The 24,482-nt window shown below is 57.9% G+C and overlaps 6 protein-coding genes across 6 annotated transcripts; 3 read left to right on the top strand and 3 right to left on the bottom strand.

The window, feature by feature from the left end:
- Positions 1 to 10: 10 nt before the first annotated feature.
- Positions 11 to 1,932, top strand: KVR01_010076 (uncharacterized protein; the record flags this gene model as incomplete). Its single annotated transcript, XM_044790427.1, has 2 exons — positions 11 to 174; positions 246 to 1,932. The coding sequence occupies 2 exons, from the start codon at positions 11 to 13 to the stop codon at positions 1,930 to 1,932; spliced, it is 1,851 nt and encodes a 616-aa protein (XP_044641324.1).
- A 664-nt stretch (positions 1,933 to 2,596) lies between these two features.
- On the bottom strand, positions 2,597 to 3,319 carry KVR01_009834 (uncharacterized protein; the record flags this gene model as incomplete). The annotated part of the gene is made up of 1 exon (XM_044794567.1): positions 2,597 to 3,319. The coding sequence occupies one exon, from the start codon at positions 3,317 to 3,319 to the stop codon at positions 2,597 to 2,599; it is 723 nt and encodes a 240-aa protein (XP_044641082.1).
- A 723-nt stretch (positions 3,320 to 4,042) lies between these two features.
- Positions 4,043 to 7,939, bottom strand: KVR01_009819 (tRNA methyltransferase PPM2; the record flags this gene model as incomplete). The annotated part of the gene is made up of 9 exons (XM_044787613.1): positions 4,043 to 4,522; positions 4,595 to 4,861; positions 4,921 to 5,237; positions 5,408 to 5,741; positions 5,794 to 6,752; positions 6,902 to 6,973; positions 7,025 to 7,401; positions 7,497 to 7,717; positions 7,856 to 7,939. 9 exons carry the CDS (start codon positions 7,937 to 7,939, stop codon positions 4,043 to 4,045), a joined length of 3,111 nt encoding a protein of 1,036 aa, XP_044641067.1.
- A 1,131-nt stretch (positions 7,940 to 9,070) lies between these two features.
- KVR01_010017 (uncharacterized protein) lies at positions 9,071 to 10,921 on the top strand (the record flags this gene model as incomplete). Its single annotated transcript, XM_044782162.1, has 4 exons — positions 9,071 to 9,131; positions 9,199 to 9,353; positions 9,411 to 10,576; positions 10,876 to 10,921. 4 exons carry the CDS (start codon positions 9,071 to 9,073, stop codon positions 10,919 to 10,921), a joined length of 1,428 nt encoding a protein of 475 aa, XP_044641265.1.
- A 912-nt stretch (positions 10,922 to 11,833) lies between these two features.
- On the bottom strand, positions 11,834 to 14,011 carry KVR01_009690 (tyrosine/serine/threonine protein phosphatase PPS1; the record flags this gene model as incomplete). Its single annotated transcript, XM_044786412.1, has 2 exons — positions 11,834 to 12,162; positions 12,226 to 14,011. The coding sequence occupies 2 exons, from the start codon at positions 14,009 to 14,011 to the stop codon at positions 11,834 to 11,836; spliced, it is 2,115 nt and encodes a 704-aa protein (XP_044640938.1).
- Positions 14,012 to 15,721: 1,710 nt separating this feature from the next.
- Positions 15,722 to 20,548, top strand: KVR01_009976 (uncharacterized protein; the record flags this gene model as incomplete). The annotated part of the gene is made up of 6 exons (XM_044786182.1): positions 15,722 to 15,734; positions 16,576 to 17,773; positions 18,162 to 19,101; positions 19,208 to 19,360; positions 19,602 to 19,799; positions 19,988 to 20,548. 6 exons carry the CDS (start codon positions 15,722 to 15,724, stop codon positions 20,546 to 20,548), a joined length of 3,063 nt encoding a protein of 1,020 aa, XP_044641224.1.
- Between the last annotated feature and the right edge of the window lie 3,934 nt (positions 20,549 to 24,482).

Below are 24,482 nucleotides of genomic sequence, written 5' to 3'. Positions count from 1 at the left end.
TGATCCTCACATGAATCCGCCCGAGGACGCGCCCACTGCGATCCGGGGCAACTTCATCCCCGTCTCTGGCCCCTCCATTCGCCCTGCTTCGCCTACCTGCCGTCGTCGTCCTGACTTCGGCCTCCATGTCCATCTGAACATCACCGACCCACAGATGGAGCAGCTTGCCTCCTCGTATGTCGCTTCGTCACCATTTTCCCGCCCTCCAAGGCCTCGCGCGAAAGACTGACCTGAAATGTTTGCAGCCTTCCCGGCTACGAGTCGCCTGGAAAGAGATCTCGCGATCCCCACAACGCTTCATCTGCGAGCGATACGATCCAGATTGGCATATCGCCCCGCCGCAGCAACACAGGTAGCCGAGGGTCCCATGAGAGAGACGGGGCCAGGGCCAGGGCCAGGGCCAGGGACATTTCACCTACGCGGGCACAACCTTCTGCCAGTAATAGCCACCGTAGCCGTCGCCGGGCGCCCATGGCCGATGTCGTCGACGCGTCCTTCTCGTCTACGGACCAACCTTCTCGCTCTCGCTCCCCGGGCAAGCGGTCTGAATCTCGGCGCAGGGCTCCAGCCCTGACATCCGACCTGGTCGATGATGACTCCTACATAGCTGACCGCGTGGGAAAGCTTCGCCCACCCCCGATCGATGTCGAGACAGCCCGTCAATATGGGCCCCTGTCGAATAAGGCCGTCGTTGTCCAAGGGCGACCTCATACGCACTCTCTCTGTGCCGTCGTCAACCCGCCTGTTACCCCCCCTCTCCGGCGCATGCCCAAGTTGACAAGCCCTCGCCGCGAACCCAGCAGTGTCTCGCCCACTTCCTCATACTACTCCGAAGACGAACTGGGGCAGGCCCGCCCCTCCTACATCAGTCCTCTTCGGGTGCGCGAGGATCTTGACGCTGACCTCAGTGTTCCACGATGCCACGACGTCCGGACTCGAAGTCCGTATCCTAACCGTGCCAAGCACGATGCTTCTCCAGCCCGCCTCATCTCCCCCAACCGCGGCTTGCAGAAGACTGCCACCACCGGCGACCTGCACGAGCTTCGATCCGACGAAACCTTCCCGCAGCGCACCTACTCTCCACTGTCTGATTACCTGTCAGTCCAAGCCAAACCCATACGCAAGCAGCTTGTCGGAGCCCATGGCTGGCTAGAGCGCACATCAGGCGCCCCCGGAAAGCAGCACAGTTCTGACCAGGGGCCAATAGACAAGGCCCCTACTCAGAAAAAGGGGGGTTTTCTCGATAGTCTCAGAAAAATGGCCAAGGAAATGACTACCTCTGCCAAGGATATCACGTCTTCGGCCTCCCGGAAGCCTCGTGAAAGGGACAACCGAGGCACCCGGCTCACGGTCTCCCTGGATCCACGGGAGCAGAGCCTGCTCTACTGCGAGCTGGAATTCCTGCTGACTACCGCCCTTGACGGGTACATCAGTAGCCAGTTCAACGCGGGCCGCCTCGACGCCGACAAGTACAAAAAGATCGTGGACGGCTGGCAGCAGCGTGGACGACCAAAGGTGATCGGCTTCCGCTACGACCTCGAGACTCAGCTCGATCTGATCCTCCTGCACAGCGAGGACTTCCGCTTCTACGGCAAGCGCGCAGGGCTCATCGCGGCGGTAAACGGTGTGCTAGACATGATGCGTGTTGACGCTCGCGCAATGCGCATCCGCACATTCTGTCAGCCCGATACCGTGATCGCAAAGCAGCTCTTGGACTCCCAGTCTCTGTTCAATCTAGTCGGATGCTGTGAGCAGCAACAGATCCAACTAGCCGAGGTCATCCAGTTCTTCAAGGTCGTCTTGGAGCGGGAACAGAGCTTTCGACTGCGCCAGAACGAGGGCGGTACGAGCGAGGCCCGCGGGAGTGGCGGATCGGGTACTGCTTCTCATTACGAACAGAGGCAATTTCATGACCAAGAAATTGAACAATGAGAAAGGATGAAAAAGGAGGGGGGGGCGCCTTGCCCACCCGGGCTTGTCTTTGCTCCGAGTCGCAACTCGTTGGTCGATCAGGGTAGCAATGGGCAAGGGGATGGCATACCTACCATTGTTCGACACAGATCAACTGCTGGGACAACTGGATATTGAGCGGATATCTGCATTACCCTAGGATTCATCACCCGGGGGCCGTGTCTCGATATCTGCGTACAATGTCCTAGCCATAATTGCCAGCAGCCCCGAAGCCCAGGCCGAAACTGCTGCCGCCCTGCGTTGAGCGATTCTGTGCTACCGCACACATTCACCCCACGGACTACGCTCTTGCAGCTTCCACTGTGTATCATCCTTCAGAGGGGAGTTTCCCCTGTGACGCGACTGAGTAGATTGTATTGAGTACCATTCTGATCGGCTGAGACGATCGTCTCTGCCAAACCCGTCGTGGAAGGCAGGGGCTTGCAGCTTCAGAAGAAACCAACTCAAAAGTAGCTGTTTGATTAATGCGACCACTATCGTGAACCAAAGCCCGTAGTAATTCAAACAAGTGAGAAATCAAGGGTGCAGTACACGGCATGTGGTCACAACAAGCCCGCGATTCATTATCAGCCCATCATTCGTCAATCCCAGACCAGACCATTGCCAAGCCCAGTCAGCCTGGCCCTCACCGCGCGGATCTGCCATGGAAATCCCCGGCATCAGCCCCGTGGTCATCGTAGTATATCCCGCTTGACCTCCGGCGGCCCCTCGGGCGGCCCGTTTCTTGTCCAGGGCCGTCGCGCATGTCTGGTCTCAGGCCCGGGCCCCACTTCCTCTCCCATGCCTCTTGTTTCTCGGCATTCCTGACCTTGGCGACCTCGATTCTCTTCTCGAAGGCGTTTGCAGCCAGCCCCGCCACGGCAGCTCCAACGATGGTGGGAATCAGCGGCGACTTGTGGTCGGCAACGCGACGGTCGTGGGCAATGAGACCGCCGGCAAGAGCACCGAGCACGCCGATGCCCAGGCCAGAGTTGGAGTTTGAGAAGGTGCTGTGGATCAGGTGGCGAGCGTCCTGGATGGGGCTGCGCGGGCCGCTGTCGTGTCTGACGGGCGAGTGGGCATGGGCACTTGGGCCGCCCTTGCGCCGTGCCGGGGGCGGGAGTGAGCGAGGGCGGCGACGATGCGGCGAGGGATGGCGGGCATCGGGGTGGAGGGTTGGGATGGGTGATACATGAGGGGCTGTGTATGGATAGGGAGGGGGCTGGGGCTGGTGATATGGCAGGCGGGCGTTGGCCGGCACGGGAATGGCGCCAGATGCGAAGGGTCCGGGGGCCCCGCCCGAGTAGTAGTAATCTGCCGCGGTGGCACGCGGCCTGGCATCCTGATCATCACCGTAATACGCGGGCATAGTGGCCAAGTGGTACTGTGCCGCTCGGGCAAGGCGAGCGCGACCAACAGTCAGGGGTGGCAGGGTGGCAGGTCAAGTGACGGCGGGAACAGAGGGCGGAGACGCGGGAGGGCGGAGATGGGAGGGCGAAGATGGGAAACAGGAAAGCAGGAAAGCAGGGGGATAGGAACCAGGAGGATCAGATCAATAGGGACAAGGAGAGGGACCGAGAGGAACACCACCAGCCTGCCGACGGATGTGGTCACTTGGTGACTAGACTAGCAGGCTGCGAGGCTGTCAGCTGCATGCTTATTATTATGCTTGCTTGCCTGCTTGCCTGCTTGCCTCTGGTCCAGCAGCTAGGGTAGCATCGCATGAAGTGGCCTTTCATGCGAACCAGGGCGCCAGATCCTCCTCCCGTCATTGGTCGCCCACGGCATGCTAGCCCTGCACCGTTGTACCAGGGCCAGAGGTTATTATCTCACTGACAACCTCTTGGAGGGTGGTTTCCTAGACGACAAACTGCCATGGGAATATTCTATTCGGTTGCGACATCTGCTGCACACCCAGAGTTGGTTGGTTAAGAAAGACGGAGGGCGAATCCAGCACGTATGCAGCACTGAGTCGGTCGTTGTTGTTTGCGCTACACCTCAGCCTGGTCGCCCCCAAAGGTCCCAATACGCAGTCTCGCATCGCCGAGGTCACCACCGGGGCGCAACCGGCAGCACTGTGACGAACAGGCCATTATTGGCCAGCCTCAGCGGCTTGAGCGAGCTCCCCGGCAAGCCTGAGCATGTAGAACTGCCTGGCCTCCATGGGAACCCTGTCAAATGCCTTGGAAATGCGACTAATCTCCAGCCGACCCTTCTCATAAGCCGCGAGGTCCCTGTTCCCATACACATCACGTCCGGTTGAATACCCAGACTTCAAGTCGCGGAAGAACACATTCAGCGCAATGCTGGACTTGCCAGTGGGCGTGGCGGTATGCAACCACAGGGGCGGCAGGAACAAGACGTCGCCTGCTCTCAGGTATGCCTCCCACGGACGAGTGTTCCGTAGTGCTGGGGAGTCGAGGCAGCTGAACACATCAATGCTCGAGCTCGAGGCTCCCGGCGCAAAGGACATCTTTACCACGTCTGACGGCGGGAAGAGGAGCATTCTCTTCGACCCGCTCACCTGGCAGTAGATGTTTGCCTGGACATCGTAATGCAGCCACATGTCCACCTGAAATTCAGCATTCCAAGTCAGCATTCGGGCACGGTCTGTAGGAGCATCACATGAGTGATGGAGGCTCACCTGGCCGGAAACCCGCAGGACTGAGCTGTGCATATTCTCCCGACACATATCAAGCGCCTCGGGGAGCGAGAAGTCAGCAGTCAATTCAGGAAAGTCGTTGGCAAGGTTGGCAGGCTGGTCAGCGGGGGCGTTGGCCGAGAGGGCTCTCAGATAGAGACGTGCGCCGCTTTGGATCTCTTTAGCAAAGTCACCAAATCTCATCGTGGTGTATCGGAAATTTTTGGCATTGAAATCCATGTTCCGCACACCGCACTCGTGCACAACAACCTGTACAGGCGGCGTGTCAGTGTCCAATATTTCTACCGCTTGCCTGTGGTCACACGCACCTTGCGATCTCCCACCTGTCTGGTGAGGTAGTCCAGTGTCCACTTGCTGCGGCAGGGGCCTATGTCCAAGTCTTCTATCACGACGGGCAAGCCCTGTCTGACAATTGCCTCAAATGATTCCTTCGAGGAGACATGGACGCGGGGAACGGGCTTGATGTCAGTGGGCTGGCTGTCCACGCCACTCGCTGAGGCGCTTGAGGACTGCGGTTCTATCTCGCCAGCCCCCGAAAACTCCCAACCCGTCCGGTGCGGTGACAGTCGAGATTGTTTGCCCCTGCTTAAGCTATCGATTGATAATGTGTACGAGCCTCTGGTCCCTTTGGGGAAACAACCAAGTTAGTACACGTCATTGAGGCTAGCAGCAACAGCGGAACGCAGCCCCCGTCCTTCATGCCACCATTTAAGCAGCAGTCCTTGGACATGCCAGACCAGGGACCGTTCTTGCCGCGAAATGTGACCAGAGAGGCAAAGGTCGGGGCTTACGTACAGAATGAACCCATGGAAAAGCACGTGGCCCCACCGCCGATTATGACTACCTGTCCGTCTTGCGGTGACACAATCGAGGACCCCACGAGCAGTGGCCGCGGCATCTCTCCATCCTGTTCGCCGTCCGGGATAGGACCCGCTCCAACAACCCGTATTCGGGGACCTGTCACAGAGCAGAGTAGAACTTCACGGTTTCGTGGGATCACTCCGTCACGGCCGACGCCGCCCAGGACAACCAAAGAGTCCTCATTCTGGATGCAGCTAGAACCAAATCGAGCCAGGAGTGCGGTAGAAACTTCATCCACTTCTGCAGGCGCAAAAGTAATGCAAGGGGCCTATTTGTGTCAGAATGTCGCTTGTGCTCACTCTCGTGGCGTATGCACCTACCTCATCATCGCTCAGAACTAGAGTCCAGGCCAGCATTTGGCTCTGTATGATACCGTCGGAGATACCCCCCATGAGGAACCCATGAAAGACAGGACTGCCATCTTGCTCACGTGCACAGCATGTGAGCATACCACCGAAAACTGGCTGTGGGGTGACAGAACCGCGAATCACGCACAACACCCATCCCTTGTCCGGATGGAACACCATGATCTCACTGGATATGGTGGCCGCATCTTGCTTGCCTCCAATCAGGAGAGCAATTGCAGAGCCCAAGAGTCTGCAGATAGAGTGGCGATACAACGGAATCGGTAGGTCTCGAGTTCGCTCCCATCGATGTGAATCCTTTCTCAATAGCCAGCAATCATTCTTGGCCCGAGATGGAGAGTTTCGACCTCCGACACTAAGATAGCCATGCACGCCAAGGTCTGTCGTCGAATGGCACATACGACTCGAGGGCCCCGTGGAGTCTGCTCTAATGCCGCCTCCGGGGCCGTGAAGCTTGTAGATGTCGTACGACGGAAGACGGGTGGTAGGTCCAAGACCCATGCAATTCAGAATGGATCTCCTCCCCAGTCTATCGCTCAGGATCAAGGCTGCGCCAAATCGACGGAGGCCGTGGTGGCCGGTGAGTGGCTTATAGGTTGTGGTGGCCACGAATCCTGGGATCTCGGGAGTGTCACCGGCCTCAAAGGGGGCCAGGTCTTGCTTTCCATGATTTGCGGCGTGTAAGATAAGATAGTGACTTGCGAAAAGACAAAACTCTTCCCATTCGTCAAAGGGCTCGATTTCGTCCAGCTTTCGCCGGTCATCCGCAGATAGGAAATGCTCATCATTCCAGGCTGACCAGAGGGATTGAGCGCGGACTTGTGACCAGCCCCTCTCCGAGAAACGCGCGCGCTGTGCAGACACATCTGGATAGGCAGCCACTGACTTGATGGGCGCTGCGAGCTTGTTGAAATCTAGGGCATTTTGTATTAACCACTTGCGTCCCCGTAGCTGAGGAAGGGACCAACGAGCACAAAGGGTGAAGTCGGGGAAAGGAGGTGCTGCCTGACCATGCCGGGTCTGAGGTTCCCCGGGCCTCAAGGTGAGAACGTGGTCAACTTACGATCCATCATGGTACGGGCAAAAGGGTGGCCAGGGCCGTCTGGGAGGATCTGCTCGAGCAGAAAGAATTCGGCTGGACGGGATTAGCAAGACATCAGACAGTCCAGGGATGTAGCAGCCTCACCTTCACCAAGGGTGCTCGCCCACTGAATCAAGGCGTCTGCGAAATGAGACTCCATGTACGTAATCGACACCTCAGCAATGTAGAAGAAGACGCACTCCTCGGGATTTGCGATGAGGCTCAAGGACTGCTGCAGCACGGACAGGTCACGCAAGTCGCAACCTACGAGGTGATAGTCCCTGCTTCGCAGCAACAAGCTAGGGAGGGGCCCGTCTTCCTCGGCCTGGACCTGGGACAGCTGGGACGCGAGCTCTGGTGTTTCGAGGATTGTTCGACGCTTCAGCCTCGCCAATTCGGGGAAATCAACATCGACAAAAACGGCGTGGGATGCGATGCAATGCTCTGGGTAGCGAGTCCAGCACTGCCAGGGAACAACGTCACTGGAGTTGCCGTTAGCCTCGTGGGACAAAGTTAATTGTGTCTGTGTGTGTAGGCGAGAAAGAGAGAGAGATGGTTGGAAGCAAGCAGGGCACACCTTCCGCAGCCGAGATTCACGATGACCTTTTTCTTTCCTGAGGGCTGCTTTAGAAAGTCACGCAAGGCCACGTCGATGACATGAAGCCTGAGATGGTAGCCCCTATTGATAAGCGGAGCTCTGCGCTGGAATTTCTTGACGAAGAAGCGGAAGAAATGGGGCTCATCCGGGTAGTAGAGACGCTCAACACTTCTTTTTGAGACAATGCTGCTATTGTTGGTCTGGGCAGGACGGCGCAGGCAGTCAGTCTAGGTCTTGTTCGCATACCGCAGTCTTTACCAATGCGCATTTATTTATGTGCGTATAAGACGCGGTGATGAACGCGGGAAGACGGGCAGGAGGCCCGAGGATGAACTGACATTCATTACCAGATCATCCTGAGCAGTTGCTCGTTGCGGATGAGGGCCGGTAGTGGCTGAGCCGCGGCCCTCGTGGACGCCCATCCTGAGGCACGTCTCGTGGGGTTTTTTTTGGGGGGGGGGGGGCGTTGGTGTAAACGGAAGTCAGATCGATGTGTGCGCAGCAGAAATTGTTCGAGCTCGGGTCCGAACATGGGCAGTGCCGCCGGTGTCTAAGCCGGGGAAGGCCAGCCAGGGTCTACCACCAGGTAGACCCAGGTATCTGTGTACGGAGTAACTAAAGAACTACCACCTGCTCGAAAGCCCTGGACCGCCCTTGCCGCCTTGCACGCCTTCCTCGCCTTGCCGTTCAGGCCCACCAAAGCCTCCTGGGGCAATGCAGGATTGCGACTCGAACGGCGATAGGGAGAGACAAGCTCGCTCGTGGTACCTGGGTGCCCAGGTGCTTAGGTACCTCGGTACCCGGGTGAGCACCTAGGTAGCTTCTCGCTCGCTCCCAGGTGCCTCCCTCCCTGCCTGCCTGCCTGCCTGCCTGCTGTTGGTAGGCCGCCCCGCATGGCCCAAGCTTCTGGAGCTCCCTTCTGTGGGGGTACCTCTTGTCAGGTTGCGTTCAGCTCTGCAGAGCTGCTGACACACATGGATGCCGCGTACCGATGCCCATCTCCGTCAGGCTGGCTTGGCTGGCTGCATGGGTCAGGTGCATAGCAACCCCCTGTTCTCTGGCTCACCGTTCGTCGTGACAGACGACGCGGGCAGCTCCTCACTCTCTCGCCTCCTTCTCCTCTGGCCCCTTGCTCCTTGGCCCCTCTGCACAGACTGAGGCTCAACAGGACTCACTCCTTTCCGGACCCCAGCCGAACCTCCATACCTGCTTGGTACTCACTCAGCCGGGCCAGCTGCTCCGTCTTTGTTGCTGAAGCCGTGTGACGACGACCTGGGCGACGCCAGCCCAGCTCTTCCTCCACAACCCGAGGCTCAAACTCAGCAGTCCACCATCCGGCAGACGCCCTTCTCTCATAGTTTGGCCCAGGCTGAGGACTCGCCTCCCTCTCCTTTCCCTGCTCCCGGCCCGCCTGCTCTGGTGCCAGCTCCTGGGTCGGCATGTCGCCTTCTCGGTCTCGGTCCTGGTCCTGGTCCTGGTCTTGAGTGGCTCCGCGTCCCCGACTCGCCTCGCCCAAAGGCAGCTCCCCATCTCTCTCACAACCTGATGCAAACATGGCCTCCGCAAACCTCAACTTTATCACCTTCAACCAGGATCACAGCTGCCTGGCTGTCGGTCAGTGCCCGGCTCTCCCTGCCCTTTGCGGCCACCCGTCTCATGTTGCTAACTGGTCTCGATACAGGCACCTCCAAGGGCTTTCGAATCTATCATACCGATCCCTTCTCCAAGATCTTCAGCAGCGACGATGGCAATGTCTCCATCATCGAGATGCTCTTCTCCACCTCTCTTGTCGCCCTGGTCCTGTCTCCGCGACATCTCATCATCCAGAACACAAAGGTGCCTGGGCCCTCTCCTTGTCGTCTCACGACCGAGTCTGGCTGACCGTACTCGCAGAGGGCATCCGTTATATGCGAGCTCACCTTCCGCTCTGCTGTCCTCGCCGTCCGTCTGAACCGCCGCCGCCTGGCCGTCATCCTCGAGGAGGAGATATATCTGTACGACATCGCCAACATGACATTGCTCTATGTCATCACCACCTCTCCGAACCCGACTGCCATATGCGCGCTGTCACCCTCGTCCGAGAACTGCTACGTCGCCTACCCCTTGCCAAAGCCCAGGGAAGACACAGGTGAGAGGCGCCCAGCTCACGCGCCTCCTCTTTCCACCTACGTGCCCCCTACCTCTGGCGAGGTTTTGATCTTTGACACCATAACGCTCAAGGCCGTCAACGTCATCGAGGCTCACCGCTCGCCCCTCTCCTGCATAGCCCTCAACAGCGACGGGACCCTGTTGGCCACCGCATCCGAGACAGGCACTATCATCCGTGTTTTCTCCGTGCCCCGTGGCCAGAAGCTATACCAGTTCCGTCGTGGTACATACCCGTCCACAATCTACAGCATGTCGTTCAATTTGAGCTCGACTTTGCTTTGTGTCTCCTCGACGTCTGACACTGTCCATATATTCCGGCTATCCAGTCCAGGTCCGCAGGCCGGGGCTGGTCCAAGTGGTTTTACAGGCGCCGCAGAAACCGCAGAACAGACGCCATCGCCACGTGCGGATCGATGGTCCCGGTCCCGGTCTCGCAGCTACGACAGTGGGAACGACTCGCCTGGTAGCGCAACAGGGTCGCCGCGCAGCGATGCGGCTGAGCTTGCAGGATCCTCGGCCAACAATGGCCCGGGCACGACAAGTACCCCTGCGAACCGGCGGCAAAGTGGTTCATTCAGTAGCATGTTGCGGCGGTCTTCCCAGCTGATGGGCCGTAGCGTCGCCGGCGTTGTTGGTTCCTACCTGCCGCAGACTGTGACAGAGATGTGGGAGCCCATGCGCGATTTCGCCTACATCAAGCTGCCCAAGGTATCTTCGGCCACGTCGCCCAATAAAACGCCCGCCAACACCGGGCCTGCAGGGCTGATGTTTCCCAACGGGCCGCTGCGGAGTGTTGTGGCAATGAGCAGCAGTAGCCCACAGGTAATGGTCGTGACCAGTGATGGCGGCTTCTATGTTTTCAATATAGATATGGAGCATGGAGGCGAAGGATACCTGGTTCGCCAATTCTCGTAAGTCTTCCAGCCCACCCACCTCCGCCGCCACAAACTGTCTCCAGAAAACGCGACTCGCCTTTTTTCTCGCCTTTTTTCTCGCCTTTTTTCTCGCCTTTTTTCTCGCCTTTTTTCTCGCCTTTTTTCTCGCCTTTTTTCTCGCCTTTTTTCTCGCCTTTTTTCTCGCCTCATCTTTGCTCCTTAACTTATAGTAAACCCTTTCGATGAATTATCAAGGCGCATGGCGAGGGCCTCTCTTATAGGGTCGCAGGGACACTTGATGTATTACCTCGCTGACATTTTCTACCTCAAACCAGAGTGCTCGAGGGGGATGATAAGCTAGATGGGTCCTTCAATCCGTAACGGTATCCGCATTGCTTTCATTACCGTGGTGGCATATATCCCGATGCGGAGGACATGGTTTTCGATCTGTTTTACATAGCATCCCACAAGTGGCACCCTTTGAACTTTCAGGGCCGGCGTGGTAGGCAAGGCGGTGGGACAAAGGCGTTACTGGGGTCGCTGTTTCAGAGATACTCCCTCGCAAATGCATGCTGTTCTAATCGTGTACCGACGCATTTACGCGATAGCTATGGCGAGGCTGAGTGTATGTGGTGCAATTGCACTGTCAACCAAGCTAGTAAGTTCCAATCCCAGTTAAGAAATGAAAAGGTTGATCGATCAGTGTGGGTGATGATACTGCGTCCATTCCGTCACGAGGATGACACAGCAACTGCCTGGCGAGGATGGCCCCAAATGCCAGTAGTTGAGCGCTAGAAAGGCCGTCCACGTATGGAAGAAATGATACCATGATACAGATCAGCCTGTTGTACTCCCAGTCGCCACCGGAAAAGAGAAGATATCTACTCAGGCCGGTGGGGTGTTTGTTTGACCCTGGCCGTCTGGCTATCCTCTGATGGTGACTGAATGATAAACCGGCCCCAGCCCTTCCCTGACAAGAGCAAAAAGATCCCGCAAATGAATAAAACCCAGGTTTTCCGTGAAACGACTATGATTCCCACAGGGAGGGGTCCCTGCGACCCGATATGAAGGAACATATGAGGCAACAGAAAGAGAGAAAGGGGGTCTGAAGAGACCGGGGCGGGGAAAATCAGCAGAAGAAAGGCAAGGAAATGGAAAGAGAGAAGAAAAAGACCCGCGTCTGTGTGCTTTTGAAGCAAGAGTGATAAATTTGTCCCGAGTTGCCTTCGTAAATCGTCAAATTCGTTTCCTAGATCTGTTTCCCCTCACGCTAGATGGCCGAGGACATGCATCTTATCTAGCGTACGGCCGATTCATTAACGCGATCTCTCTCGCAATTTCGGCCCACTCAAGCTCCCGCTTGATGCCCAGACCTGCAGCCGGTGCTGCTTCGTTTGCATATTTCCTCCTCTGCAGTGTCTCCTCCCATTTGAGAAGTTCGTAGGCGAACCTGAGGTGTGGTTGTATGATAACATTTAGCCGTCGGGCCCGGACGAAGCAGTACGCCCGCGGGAACGAGAGATCCATGGCTCGCATGACCTCTGCAATACAAATGGTTGCACTTCGAGAGACGCCGACCCTGCAGTGTACAAGCGTCGCGGTCCCGTTCCTGCGGCCACGATCTGTGAAAGCTCTCGTTAGCTGGCTCCCGTCGTGCGCCCTCCCGCGGGGAAATGCATGCTTACCGATGAACTCGAGGCATCGTTCGAACTCTTCCGTCAAGGGGTCTATCCCGTTGTCCTGGACACCCTGAACCACGCAGACGTTCTCGGGCCCCCACCTCTCTAGCTCGCCATCCCGCCACATGGTGGTCTCTCCGACGCTCAGGATCTGCTTGATCCCCAAGGCTCTCAAGAGGTCGGGATTATTTGCGTGACCAAGATTGCCCAGGTACATGTAGTCCAACACCCGGCTTGGGAATGAGCCGTCTATTCCAGGGAGCCAGTCTGGCTCGTCGGCAGCCAGGTGCTGTACCTCGGTGGCGCTCTTGTCGGCGAGGGCGGGGGATTGGGAAAGCAGCCGGGGGGCGATGGCCGTGAGAAGAGAGACGTCGGCGGGGTAGGCGAAGAAGTTGCGACCGAGTGTGGTGTGCAGGTTCAGCCACGCGTCCGGGATAGGACGCCCGCTGCTGTAGCTGTAGTAGGCGATACCGAGCATGGTGGACTCGGTGTACCCATCCCCACAGTGGATCAGAACCTTCTGGGGCGGCAGCTGACACGGTGACGGCAGCGCGTCCCCGGACATGAAGGCGTCTCCGTCACGATCATGACCGGCCGTTGCCGGGTAGGTCCCATGGGCCAGGTGGTATATCCACTTGCACGTCTCGACGATGCCGTCGGCCTCAGCGTGCGACCACGAGGACGGCAGGATGCTTCCGGAGGAGGGAAAGTCAAGACAGTGCTGGCCGGCTCCGGCAGCCGAGTCCTCGGCGATGGCCTGGAGCGCAGCGGGGTGAAGGCGGCCCATGTCGCTACACTCGATCTGAATGTCAAACAAGCCATCGTCCTCGGAGCCCCGGTCCAGGGTGGGACCCATCCAGACGTTGTGGGAGATCTGGGTGGGCTTGGTCATTGCAAACATCTCCTTGCGCTCCTGGTGGACGAAGTCGATGACGCTGCCTGTCAAGAGGCCGGCCGAGTCAACAGCGACCAGGTCCGGGTGGCTCTCCTCGAAGTCCTCGAAAGGGCTCACGCAGACAAAGGTGTTGTAGTCCGGGAGGGGGTGGCCCTGGGCGTCGTGCCTCTCGCGCCACCTCAGCTGAGCCGTGGCGATTTCGCAGGCCATCTTGCGGGTGGTGAGGGGGTCATCGCCATAGACGATGATGTCGGATGTCATGGCTGCCTTGGCGGCCTGGATCTGGAAGTTCCTCACGGAGAAGCCCTCCTTGGGGTCGACATCGTGGAACTCGGGCGAGGCGGGGGCACACTGCATGAACTCATGGGGTGATATGGCACCCTTGAGGCGCGAGACAGCCAGGTCGCCGTCGGCCTTGACGAGGGTGACACCGCGCAGGCAACAAGGAGTCCTGCGCAGGGAGCGGCTCCGGGCGGTGAAGAAGGACTGCTGTAGGTGGTTGGCGGGGTGCAGGCCGTGGAACCAAGGGAAGACCTGCGAGGGCTCGGGCAGGGGCTGGCGGGAGGCGTAGTCGAGAGCTCGGGCAACGTCGGCGACGGACAGCTCGTACAGGGTCAGCGGGCCCGACTCGAGGCGGACGAAGTGGGCCGGAGGGTGCAGGACGGACTGGGCACAGTCGTCGTGCTTGCCCGGGGAAGGGGGAGGGGTGGTGGGCTCCTGGCGGGGCACGGGGCCGGGCGGGCACACGGGGATGTGCTTGTTGGGGACGGCGGGCGGGCACTGGTCAGACTGGGGGGGGTTCAAGGTGTCGATGGTCAACGGGGTTGCCAGCGAGGCGATGGCGGAGGAGGAGGAGCGGTGGGGCGGCAGGGGTCGAGGGAGCGCAATGGTGGCCATGGTCTGTCTATAGCAAGGGGGCCGGGCCTGGGGGAGGAGGGGCCGATGGAGCACCTCGCGACGGATGGACGAGGTCGGGTGCCGTTCCGGTGCAGCTGGTGGCACAGGCACGGGATCAAGGTGAGATCAGACCGAACAAAAAAAAGGAAAGAAAACAAGAAAAAAGAAGGAAGAAAGGTCAACGGCGGCTGGCTGGGAGCTGGGAGCGGGCAGCTAGCTGAAGGGTCTAGGGAGCTAGGTAGTCATGATATCGAGGCAGCTCGAGGCGGTTGCACGGCACGTGAAGCTGAGGACTCGGGGGCCAAGAGGTGAGGTGTGAGATACTGTACGAGATACGAGTTGTGGAATTGTGGAATTGTGGAATTGTGGGATGCGAGATGCAGGATGCAAGATGCAAGATGCCAGGAGCAAGAAGGCCAAAACCAAGACACGGGGGCGACAGATGCGGAGTACGCAGCGCGAGGAGCAGGAGGGAGGACAGGAGGAGGAGAATGAGGAGGAGGAGGAGGAGGAGGAGGAGGAGGAGAGTGTAGTCTTGTTGAGTTTCAAGACGCACGCTGGGCAAGGGCAGGGGAGGGCAGCCCAGGCGAGCGAGGACAATGCAGGGCAGGGCAGGGCAGCTCTGGGGGCGGGAAGAGCTCAGCGGCTACGCAGTGGCCACCAACAGACGGCTGGCCCGAATTGACACAGAGTTGACGTGTCCAGGTGTTGATTGACTGATTGACTGATTGACTGATTGATTGATTGACTTGTTGGCTTATTGACTGACTAACTGTCTGTCTGTCTGTCTGGCTGGCTGGCTGGCTGGCTGTCTGGCTGTCTATCCGGCTTATTAACTGTCAGGCAAGGTGAAGGAACGTTTGGTTGTCTGACCATGATACCGTTGAAGCTGCCGCTGAGCGGGGGCGGAGGGGCTCAGGGCGACCCACTACCCACTGGACCCCATCAATATGGGTCAAGCACCCAGGCATACACTGTAGGATCCGTCCCGGCTGTGCGTACATCACAGCACGGTCCCCACCACGGCCTCGGTGCTAGGCTGTTGGTGTAACAGTCGGCGGCAGAAGGGGCCTAGGGCCTGAGTGGGACATGCATGGGGCTGGTCGCTTGGGCCATGGAGGCTGCCAATGAGGAGGCAGGCTGGTCGCAGTCAACGATAACGTGATAAGGCGACCAGGCAAGCGTAAACAGGGCAGTCATTCGTTCATTCTGTTGGTCTGTCTGTCTCTCTGTAGGCACTTTGTTTCACTGGGCTTGTCCGACCAGCCTGGCCTCGGCGCGACACCTGACCTGGGTCTACACTACTGTGTAATCCACAACCCACTCAAATCTGGGGAAACGGGTCGGTCCCTGGGGGCCGGAGAGAAGGGTGGCGGGGCTGTCAAACCAGGTCTGGAGCCCGAGGGGGAGACCCCAGCAGCCAAGGATGGGCCCGTGTGCTACTTCACCCTGTCTAAACTCTTGACCACGCACTAGGCAGGCAGGCTGCAGGCAGGCAGGCAGGCAGGCAACTAGCTACCCAGTATATCCATGGTATTGTGCCCATGATTCGTCACCAATATATTATACCAAAAAAAGGATGATGTTTACCAAAGTGTCCCCCCCCCCTGCGAGGCACTTACTATGTAGGTAAGTGGTCGTGTAGCAGACACCCAAGCAAAGCGTACTTAGGTAGTGACTACCTACCCAGGTAGGTACATAGGCACTTCTATGGGGTTTCTGCGTAGGTTGGGTGAGCCCGACGCAGCTTCGTGGCGGGGCGGGACGGTAGGGAATCTTACGCTGGGTTTAGAACCGTGTCCTTCTGGTTCTAATCAAAGCACTTGCTCTGTTTCACCCAGGCCCTATGTCTCCAGGTATACAAGTCTCTGTGTAATATACATACGCATGTGTGTGTGTGTGTGTGTGTGTGTGTTTCATGTGTTCCATACCCACCTAGGTAGGCAGGCACCTAGGTAGGTACCTACCCAGGTAGGTGGGTACCCAGGTACTATCTTCCTGACTGACTGGAACCCTGTGGCTCTCGCCGACGTCATCTCTAATCAGAGTGCTTCGTTTGATTTTGACCAACAAAAACCAATCCTCATCTCTCCCAAGCTTCGCATCCGCAGGGACCTTGGGACTGGCTGAGCAACAAGAAGGTGGCATAGCTCTGTTCCTGCTGGCATCGTAGGCAGTCTAGCGGGCCGATTGTGAGTGAGTGACGTGGCGCGCGGCGCGACTGACGCGACCATACGAGAAGGGGGGGTTGGTCGCCAACCACATTCAGGCCGTCCCGGCCTTCGATCTGAATTCTCTCCCGCCCGACATATCATCTGGCTGGCTGGCTCGTCGTTACATCATGTCGCCGCGATAGAAGTGCACAATCTTCTCGGTTGGTTGCTGTCACCTCACCCCGGCCTCCTCCCCTCCTCGGATGGGAGTCGGTCCCACAGGAGGCAGCCCCCTTGGCACCTGGCACCCAGCACGAGGCATCAAGGCCTCCGGGCAGATGTAAACCATGTGTAGGTCGTCCTGTCCCTCCTTCGCCAGTCCGCGCTGACACCCCTACGCTGTGTGCACAGCCCAGCCCCAAGAAACTGATCATCCGCATCACCATACCTACGGCTCGGAATGTAGTCTGGCTCCCGTCGTCGAGCCCAGCCCGGAAACGCCCCTCCTGGCCGGCATCCCCCCTATAAACGCTCAGTTCTTTTATCATAGCCTCGTGCCCATCGATGACCCCCTCTCCACCGCAACCGCCACCACTTCGGCTGACGGGCGACCCGCCAAAGGCATCCTAAGGCCTTTCTCCCACGCCGACAACAACGCCCTAGAAGCCGCGTGGCTAACCCTCGCCGACGAAGACCACCGGAACAACCACGATGCCTCCCTCAAGAACCAGCGCCCCGGCCCTGCCCTGGCCGCCGCCAACGCCCGGAAACTGGACACCATCGTCGAGCATCTCATCCGCGCCCACAAGGAGAAGCACTCCCACGACGCCCGTGCCCCCCCTCCTCCTCTCGAGCCCCCTCTAGACGCGCTCGCAGCCACCGACCTCGGTGTGTGCTGCCAAGAGCTCCTTATTGATGCCTCTAACAGGCTGCGCGAGGTTTTTTGCGAGGTGTCGAGGGGCTTCCAGCCATCGCTGAGCCAGAAGCATGTCGTTGCAAAGGTCATGTCCGTCTTGGGGGACGGACGCACGCGGGCGGCTGTCACTAATGCCGTGCCGATCCAGGCGCAAGCCGTGGTTGCTTCCTCACCCAGGGCCGACACATTCGTCTCGCCCGCCCTATCCACCTCTGCCAGGGGCCGAGCCTCGTCCCTTGCCTCAAACCCCGTCGCCAGTCGCTCAGCTTCCCTCGGGGGTGGCGCTGGACCAGCCCCCTTCGGCACTCCGCCCCAGCCCGAAACACCTGCCATGAGGCTGCGTCTTGCCCACCCACAGGTGACCGACGGAATATCAGGGCGGCCTTTCGTCAGGGTTGGAGATCCCGATGGCGATTTGGCCTCGGAACCAGGGTCGTTGCGTGAAGCCGCAAAACAACATACGACAGATGATGCCACAGCCGACCAGCACTTTACCGCGCATGAGTCACAAACGGATACCACGCCCATCCCACCCGGGAACAGTATCACCGAACTCGAGCCCCGCGTCGTTGCAGTCTCCGTAGGAGTGTCAAAGCTTCATGAGGTATCCCTGCCTGTACTGCAGATGAAGCCCATATACTGGTCCCCCGTCAATGACATCGCCATTGTCTCCAGATCAACTTGGTTTTATCGGTAAGTTGCTCCTTTTTGGTGTTGGGGATGACTAGTTTTCAGTCAGTCAGTCAGGCGGGCGGGCAGGCGTGGGCGTGTGGCGGTTTATGCTTCTTTGAGACTGTCTTTTCTGCTGTGTCTCGGGACTGCCATCCGTGGCCTCGTCACCCTGCAATACCGTTGTCGGATTTCTTCATACTGCCAAGCTCTTAATCAATCTTACCCTCGCCGGGTCTCCATTTTGTCTCACCCGTCGGGCTCTCTTGTTGCGGGGGCGGTTGCATGGCGCCGAGGTTCTTCCACCCCATGGCTCATGTGCATCAGCGGTCGGTGCAGGAAGGGAATATCTGACTTGTATGCTATCCACTGCCTGAACAGTGACCTGGCTAATTTGTGAGGTGTGCCTCAGCGATACCATGGTGCCTCTAGACCCTAGCATTGCCAATCAGCTGGAGGCAGGATATCGAGAGCTCAGAGCATTCAGCCAGGAGTGGCAGGAAGAGCTTCGCTGCGCCGTCGAAGTCGGTCCTTTGGGTGAAGAAAAAGTGTCTCACCCGCTGTGGCCCGAAGATACTGCTCCTCTTGGTTCAGGGACACAGGGTCCGGGGGTATCCATCGCATCCGACCCATTCTGTGCAGCCCGTTGCTATCAGGGTGAGGCTGCCGCCGAAGGGACCCTTGAGCCTGCAGACGCCGGGAAGGAGGGTTCTGATGGAACTCCAGCGCAGGGGCGCAGCTATCCCTCTCACCATGTGCTTTACAGAAATGATAGGGCGGCATTCCTCCTGAAACCGAGTCTCAAACCATCTGCGTACTACGGACGGCGGCCTCTGCAGAAAATCATGAAGGGCTTGACTGTCGGCATCCCAGTCATTCGAGGCTTCGACCGAGACAGTTGGATTCAACTGCACGAGAAGAAAAGGCCGGCCCGCGCAAGAGACCCTCAGAAGTCCGCTAGCGCCGAAGCTTCAATGCCCGGGGGTTGCCCCGGCTGCAAGGCGGAGGAGGACCGTGGACAAGTCACGGACCTCGTACTCATCGCCCATGGAATTGGTCAAAAGTTCGCTGAGCGGGTGGAAAGCTTCCACTTCACCCACGCTATTACGGCATTTCGCCGTTCCATGAACATTGAGCTTCGAAGCCCTGAGGTCAAATCAGTTCTCCGCGAGGCGCACAACGGCATCATGGTCCTTCCCGTGAACTGGAGGCATCATCTATCATTCGAAGATGGCGGCCCTATGACTGACGCGGACAAGGCGACCTCGGCTTCAGTCACTTTCAACCTGAAGGACATTGAGCCCAATACGATCCCAGCTGTGAGGAGTCTGATATCAGATGTCATGTTTGATGTCAGTCCCCTTCTCCTCTTTTTTAAATGCTTCTCATCTCCCGTGGCTTGGAATGTTCCACCATCCGTCAAGTTGGTAACCCTAGCAGGTGACTAAACCGTGCTAGATCCCATTTTACCTTTCCCATCATAAGAACAAGATGATATCCGCGCTCGTCATGGAAGCAAATCGTGTTTATCGACTGTGGTGCCGTAACAATCCAGGTTTCAGCCAAAAAGGAAGGGTTCACCTTATCGCCCATTCCCTCGGAAGTGTCATGGTAAATCTCATCCCATATCATCCATTCCGCGTCGTTTTAGCTGCCAGAAAGCAACAGAACCTTTTCCCCACCGCCCTGCCCAGGCATGTGCACGTCATGTGCTTGATCTGTGCCCTGCAGAGAAATACTGTATACTAGGCACCATGAACATCACATGTCACCTCGGACAGCGCCCGAAGGAAATGCTCACAGGGTCACTCAGGTAATGCGTGGACAGACTGCTGATTTTGTGGCAACACAGGCACTCGATGTATTATCCCGGCAGCCAAATATTCCCCCACCTTTGGACTTGAATACCCCGATGCCCCAGTCACAATTCTTTGAGTTCGACACGACCAACCTATTCCTCCTGGGCAGCCCAGCTGGCTTTTTCCTCCTTCTTGAACGTGGCAGTCTCACGCCTCGCAATGGCCGGCAAAAGCCCGGGGCAGAAGCAGCTGTCAGTCTTTCCATTATCCTGTCCCGCTTGACTTCTCCTATAGGAGGCTTTCGTATCCCCATGACGACGTTCCCGTCCATATCGGAGGAGCTGCTCGCACAATCCTCTACTAAGCGCTATTCATGGAGCAAATTAATTCTACAGCAATTCAGCATCGGTAAGGATATGACTAATCTATAGCCTCACAGGATACAATTGCCAAGGATGTAGTGCGCGAGGAGGGTGTGTTTGGCTGTCTCGCCGTCGATAACATTTACAATGTCTTGGCCAAAGAGGACCCTATAGCCTACCTCCTGAACGGCACTATCGACCCAATGTTTGCCGAGAACCTGAGGACCGCTCACGTACCAAGTACAATCAGCTCATGGTTCTCGTCGATCCGCGGCTTCGTGAAACCCGCCGGCTCGGCCCCGAGCACCGACCTGGCCCCGGCACTTGCGAAGCCACCAACAAGCCGGCTACCCTCTCAGCTTGAGTTGGAGGTGCACGATTTCACACGCGAGGAAATCGCAGAGAGGAAGGCATTCCTACTCAATGACAACGGCCAGGTGGATTATTACCTCCGCTCTGGAACCGGCCCCTTGGAGCTTCAATATCTCAACATGCTCAGTGCGCACACTAGCTACTGGACAAACAACGACCTGATCCGTCTACTGTGCATGGAGATCGGGAGGGAGCCCGGAAAGGCGAACACGTTGCCGGCGTTGAGGGCTGTGAAATTGACTAGGGGGGACCGGCTCAAGAAATAGGTGAAGAAATCACCATCGTCTTTCGCATTACACGGCGTAGCTATAGACAGATGCCATCAATAGAAACCAGGTGTTTTTGTTTCACGGTGTGTCATGAGCCCCGATCTATCGCCACCCGCTCTCCAGACCCCTCACCAGGAAGCACAATCACATGCCGCTATCAAGCTCCATCATGCCCTCATCCACGTCATCATCCATGTAGTTGTCAGAGTCGCCTCCCGCCCGTATCTGAGGCATCCCGCTGTTCCCGTTGGCCGGCATGTCCTGCAATTCTTGTATGCGCTGCTCGTCCAGGTCTTCCTGATGTTTCTTGAGGTCAGCATAGCTCCACGTACTGATGCCCTCCTGGTCCTTCGCCCTGAATGGTTGGGCCATGCCCCTGAGGAACCGTCTCGCGCTGCTGACAGCCATGTCTGTGCTCAGGTTACTATCCGCATCGAGGAGCGCCTGGTTGATCCACTTGGGGAGCTGCGTCCGCTTCTTCTGAAATCGTCTGTCTGCCAGCACCATGATGCCATAATCGTCTTTGCCCCGGAGCACTCGTCCCAGACACTGCGCAGCGTGGCGCATGGCATCGAAAGAAAGGAAGTCATTTTCGCGTATACGGTACGTCTCTCGAAGGAATTCAAGTCGGGCCTTGAGGATTCGCGATTCTGTGTACTGGAATGGAACACCAATGCACAACACGGTGCGTCCATACTGATGGTCAAAATCGATCCCTTCCGAGACTTTGCCCCGGGCAACACACAGTAGGACGGCGCCGCGGCCGTTGCAGCACGCAGTACGGTATGTCTCGAGGGCGAGGGAAGTCTCCTGAGCATCGGGCGTTTCAACGAGGATGAGCTTGTATTTCCACACCTCGTTGAGGATCCCCATACCCTGCCACATGCTGATGATGGACTCCATGTACAGGTAAGAGGGAAAGAAGACGACAAGCCCATCTGGCGTGATTTTTGCGAATTCGGTCAGGAGGTTGCCGTAATTGCGCACTACGCTGGGCTCGTTGCGCACTTGAAAGCTCGTTGAGATAGCAGCCTGGTCGCTGCCGCGCGTGACGATCATTGGAAGGAACGACTTCCGCGCCAGGGTCATGCTGTAGGACTCTTGCACCACAGTGGAGAAGCCGAGCATCTTGGGGTATATCTCGAGCGGCGAGATTGTGCCGGACGTGATGATGACAGAGGAAAAGCGTTCAAAGACCGGCTTAATGGCGATGGCTGCGTCTAGACAAGTGAAGTGGAGGATGGGGTTGGGCACCTCCGCCGTGTCAGACTCGTAGGGTTCGAGGATGAGTAGGAAACCCTTCTCGTAAGTTGCGACCAAGGTCGCAAAGGTCGCCACCTCCTGCAGGGGCTGGTAATCCTCAATGTTCGTGAGCTCGAGCGTCCGCACCAGGGAAGTCAGGCGTTCGGCACAGAACCTCAACGGCTTTTTTTCGATGAATGTGTACTCCTTGAGGTGTGACAAAAACGAAGGCGGCGTTTCTGAAATGACCTGTCGCACCTTCATGCGTGTCTTGAGATATTCGATAAAGCGCTTCAGGAATGCAACAAAGTGCTCTGCTCTCCTAATGTTTCCCGGGACAGCCTCCTTGAGCAAATCCTCTGGAAGCACCGGGTTCGCCATGAGGGACCCCTCATCTCGGGCCTCGTCCGCATCTCTCAAGCCCTCTACAAGCTTCTGGTACTCGTTCTCGAGCGCCTTCTGGTCTGTCTCTCGCATATCTGAGATCTTCCTCTCCAGATTCTGGGCCCCTCGGGTGGCTTTCCTTAGCGAGTCCTCGGTTATGTCGGTGCTTAGGGACTCGATGCAAACATTGTCAATGTTATGGGCCTCATCGAACACGACAATACAGTCCTTGGACAGGTCCTTTGAGACGCGCTCGGCAATCTTTGGATCCAGAAGATAGTGATAAGAGTAGATGATGACGTTGCAAAATTGCATCTGGAAGAGACGCGGTCAGGGCCACCACACGTACAGGGTAGACAGGAAGGAGTGAGGCATGCCGGGGGACTGACCATTCGACGAGCAGTGAAGTAGGGGCATTGCTTGTGTTGCTCGCCATAGCGAAGAAGGCTTTCGAATGTCCACACACCATTTGGTATCAAGTTGTGAGCCTCGAGAAGATCCAGGTTCTATCAACATCAGCACCCTGGGTCCAAGACGCGGGGTCTTGTACGTTGGGGAGGGATGAGATTACATCGTGATAGACACAAAGGTCTACATCTTCGCCGCGTTCCTTCTTCTCCTTGACAAAGCCAGCGGTCAGGCTGCGACAGCGAGCATCGACAACGGCGCCGCTCTTCTCGCGCTTGACCGTGGGGTGGAGGCAGAGATTCTTGCGACTGGACAAGCCGACTGCCCTGAAGTCCTCCTCGTAGCCCAGCTGTTCGGTGCGGTACTTCATCAGAGCCTTGAGCTCGGCCAGTGCCTTTTCGATCTCGGACATGGTACCTAGCCGAGACAAGCTTTGTCAGGGCAGGCCGGCGGAAGGGGAGGCAGGGGCCGGGAAGGAAAAGAGCTTACGGGAGCAGTATATCAGCTTCCGGCTCTCTGGGTAGTAGATCTGATAGGCGACAATGAGAGAGAGCAAGGAGACGGTCTTGCCGGTGCCCGAGGGCATCTCCAAGACAGAGTGACCTCCAGCATCGAGGGTTTCTATGCAAGGGTCAGCGGATGGTCCTAGTCAGCCAGGCCAGGCTCAGAGGAAGGCGACGCGTACTCTTCAGATCACACATGTAGCTGAAAACAAGCGTATCGGGTCAGCATGGTGATGAATGACTGCGGGGCGGCGGACGATGATGCTGTGGGCCGACTCACGCATATTGTTCTACAAGGGGTTGTCAGTTGAGAGCGACGGAATGGCCGGGGGGGGTCAAAGGGGCACCGACCGGGATAGATGCGAGGATATGGGAAGAGAACGGGCAGATCACTAGGTTGTCCTGTCAGCGGGGAGCACCAGACCGGACAAGCCCTCTCACCGGGGCAGGTAAGCTCCCAAGGGGCCGGCCAGGTGCGTACTCGATGTTGAACCTCATGGCGGAGGAGCTGGTGGGGCTCGAGGCGTCTTTGGCCGAGCCCGAGCGGAAGAGTCAGGATTGAAGAGGCGGCGTGGACGGGCAAGAGGACGGACGGGAGGATGGGCCGAGGACCTCTGTTGCTCAATCTCGGTGGGCCCAATCCAAGACGACAGACAGCTACGCGACAAGGAAGCCAGGGTGCGGGTCTCGAGCACGTCGTGGACCCGAGCGAGGCCTTGGACAATGGGTCAGGAGGTCTGGCTGCACAATCTGTGTCGTGGCCTTGATGGTGGGTGCCGATACCGACAACGCCCAGCCAACATGCTTGCGCAGCAGCAGTCGAGACTCGATGTCCGCCCGTCGACCGCGCTGTCACGTGCGCGGCAGTGTCGTTCAGCACAGGGTACCTAGGTACCTACCTACCTAGGCACTACCTAGGTATGTAGTAGCTGCCTACCTAGGTACCTAGCTGCCTGCCTAGGTACCTAGCTGGGTACCTCCGTACCTCTGGCCGCTTTCACGTCCCCGGCTGCTTGCTTGACTTGGTCGGTCGCTCGATCTGCCATCGGGGTTGGTACTTTTAGGCAGCCTGCTTCTATAATAAGACAACTGCCAGAACCATGCACGGCGCACCAACAGCGACAGCCAACTGCTAACTGCCAACAGCCAACTGCCAACGGCCGACTGCTTTGCCATTTTTACCACCCAGGGTGTCATCGCCCGTACCGACATGAAAAGTGCTCTCACCACCGCACCAGCCGTTGCTCGCTTGCATCTGGTCATCGGGCCGCTGTGTCTGGAATCGCCACACGATGCAGATGGAGATGGAGATGGAGATGGAGATGGGCGGCTGCGCGTGTGCTGTGCGGCGCGGCTGCGCCTACTGGCGCCACGGCCCGTGTCTTGCATCCTGT

The sequence above is a fragment of the Diaporthe batatas genome, assembly GCF_019321695.1.
Source record: "Diaporthe batatas strain CRI 302-4 chromosome Unknown Contig00012, whole genome shotgun sequence".
Taxonomy (NCBI): Eukaryota; Fungi; Ascomycota; class Sordariomycetes; order Diaporthales; family Diaporthaceae; genus Diaporthe; species Diaporthe batatas.
The sequence above is the reverse complement of the archived record's forward strand: the minus strand, read 5'-3'. Positions and strand labels throughout refer to the sequence as shown.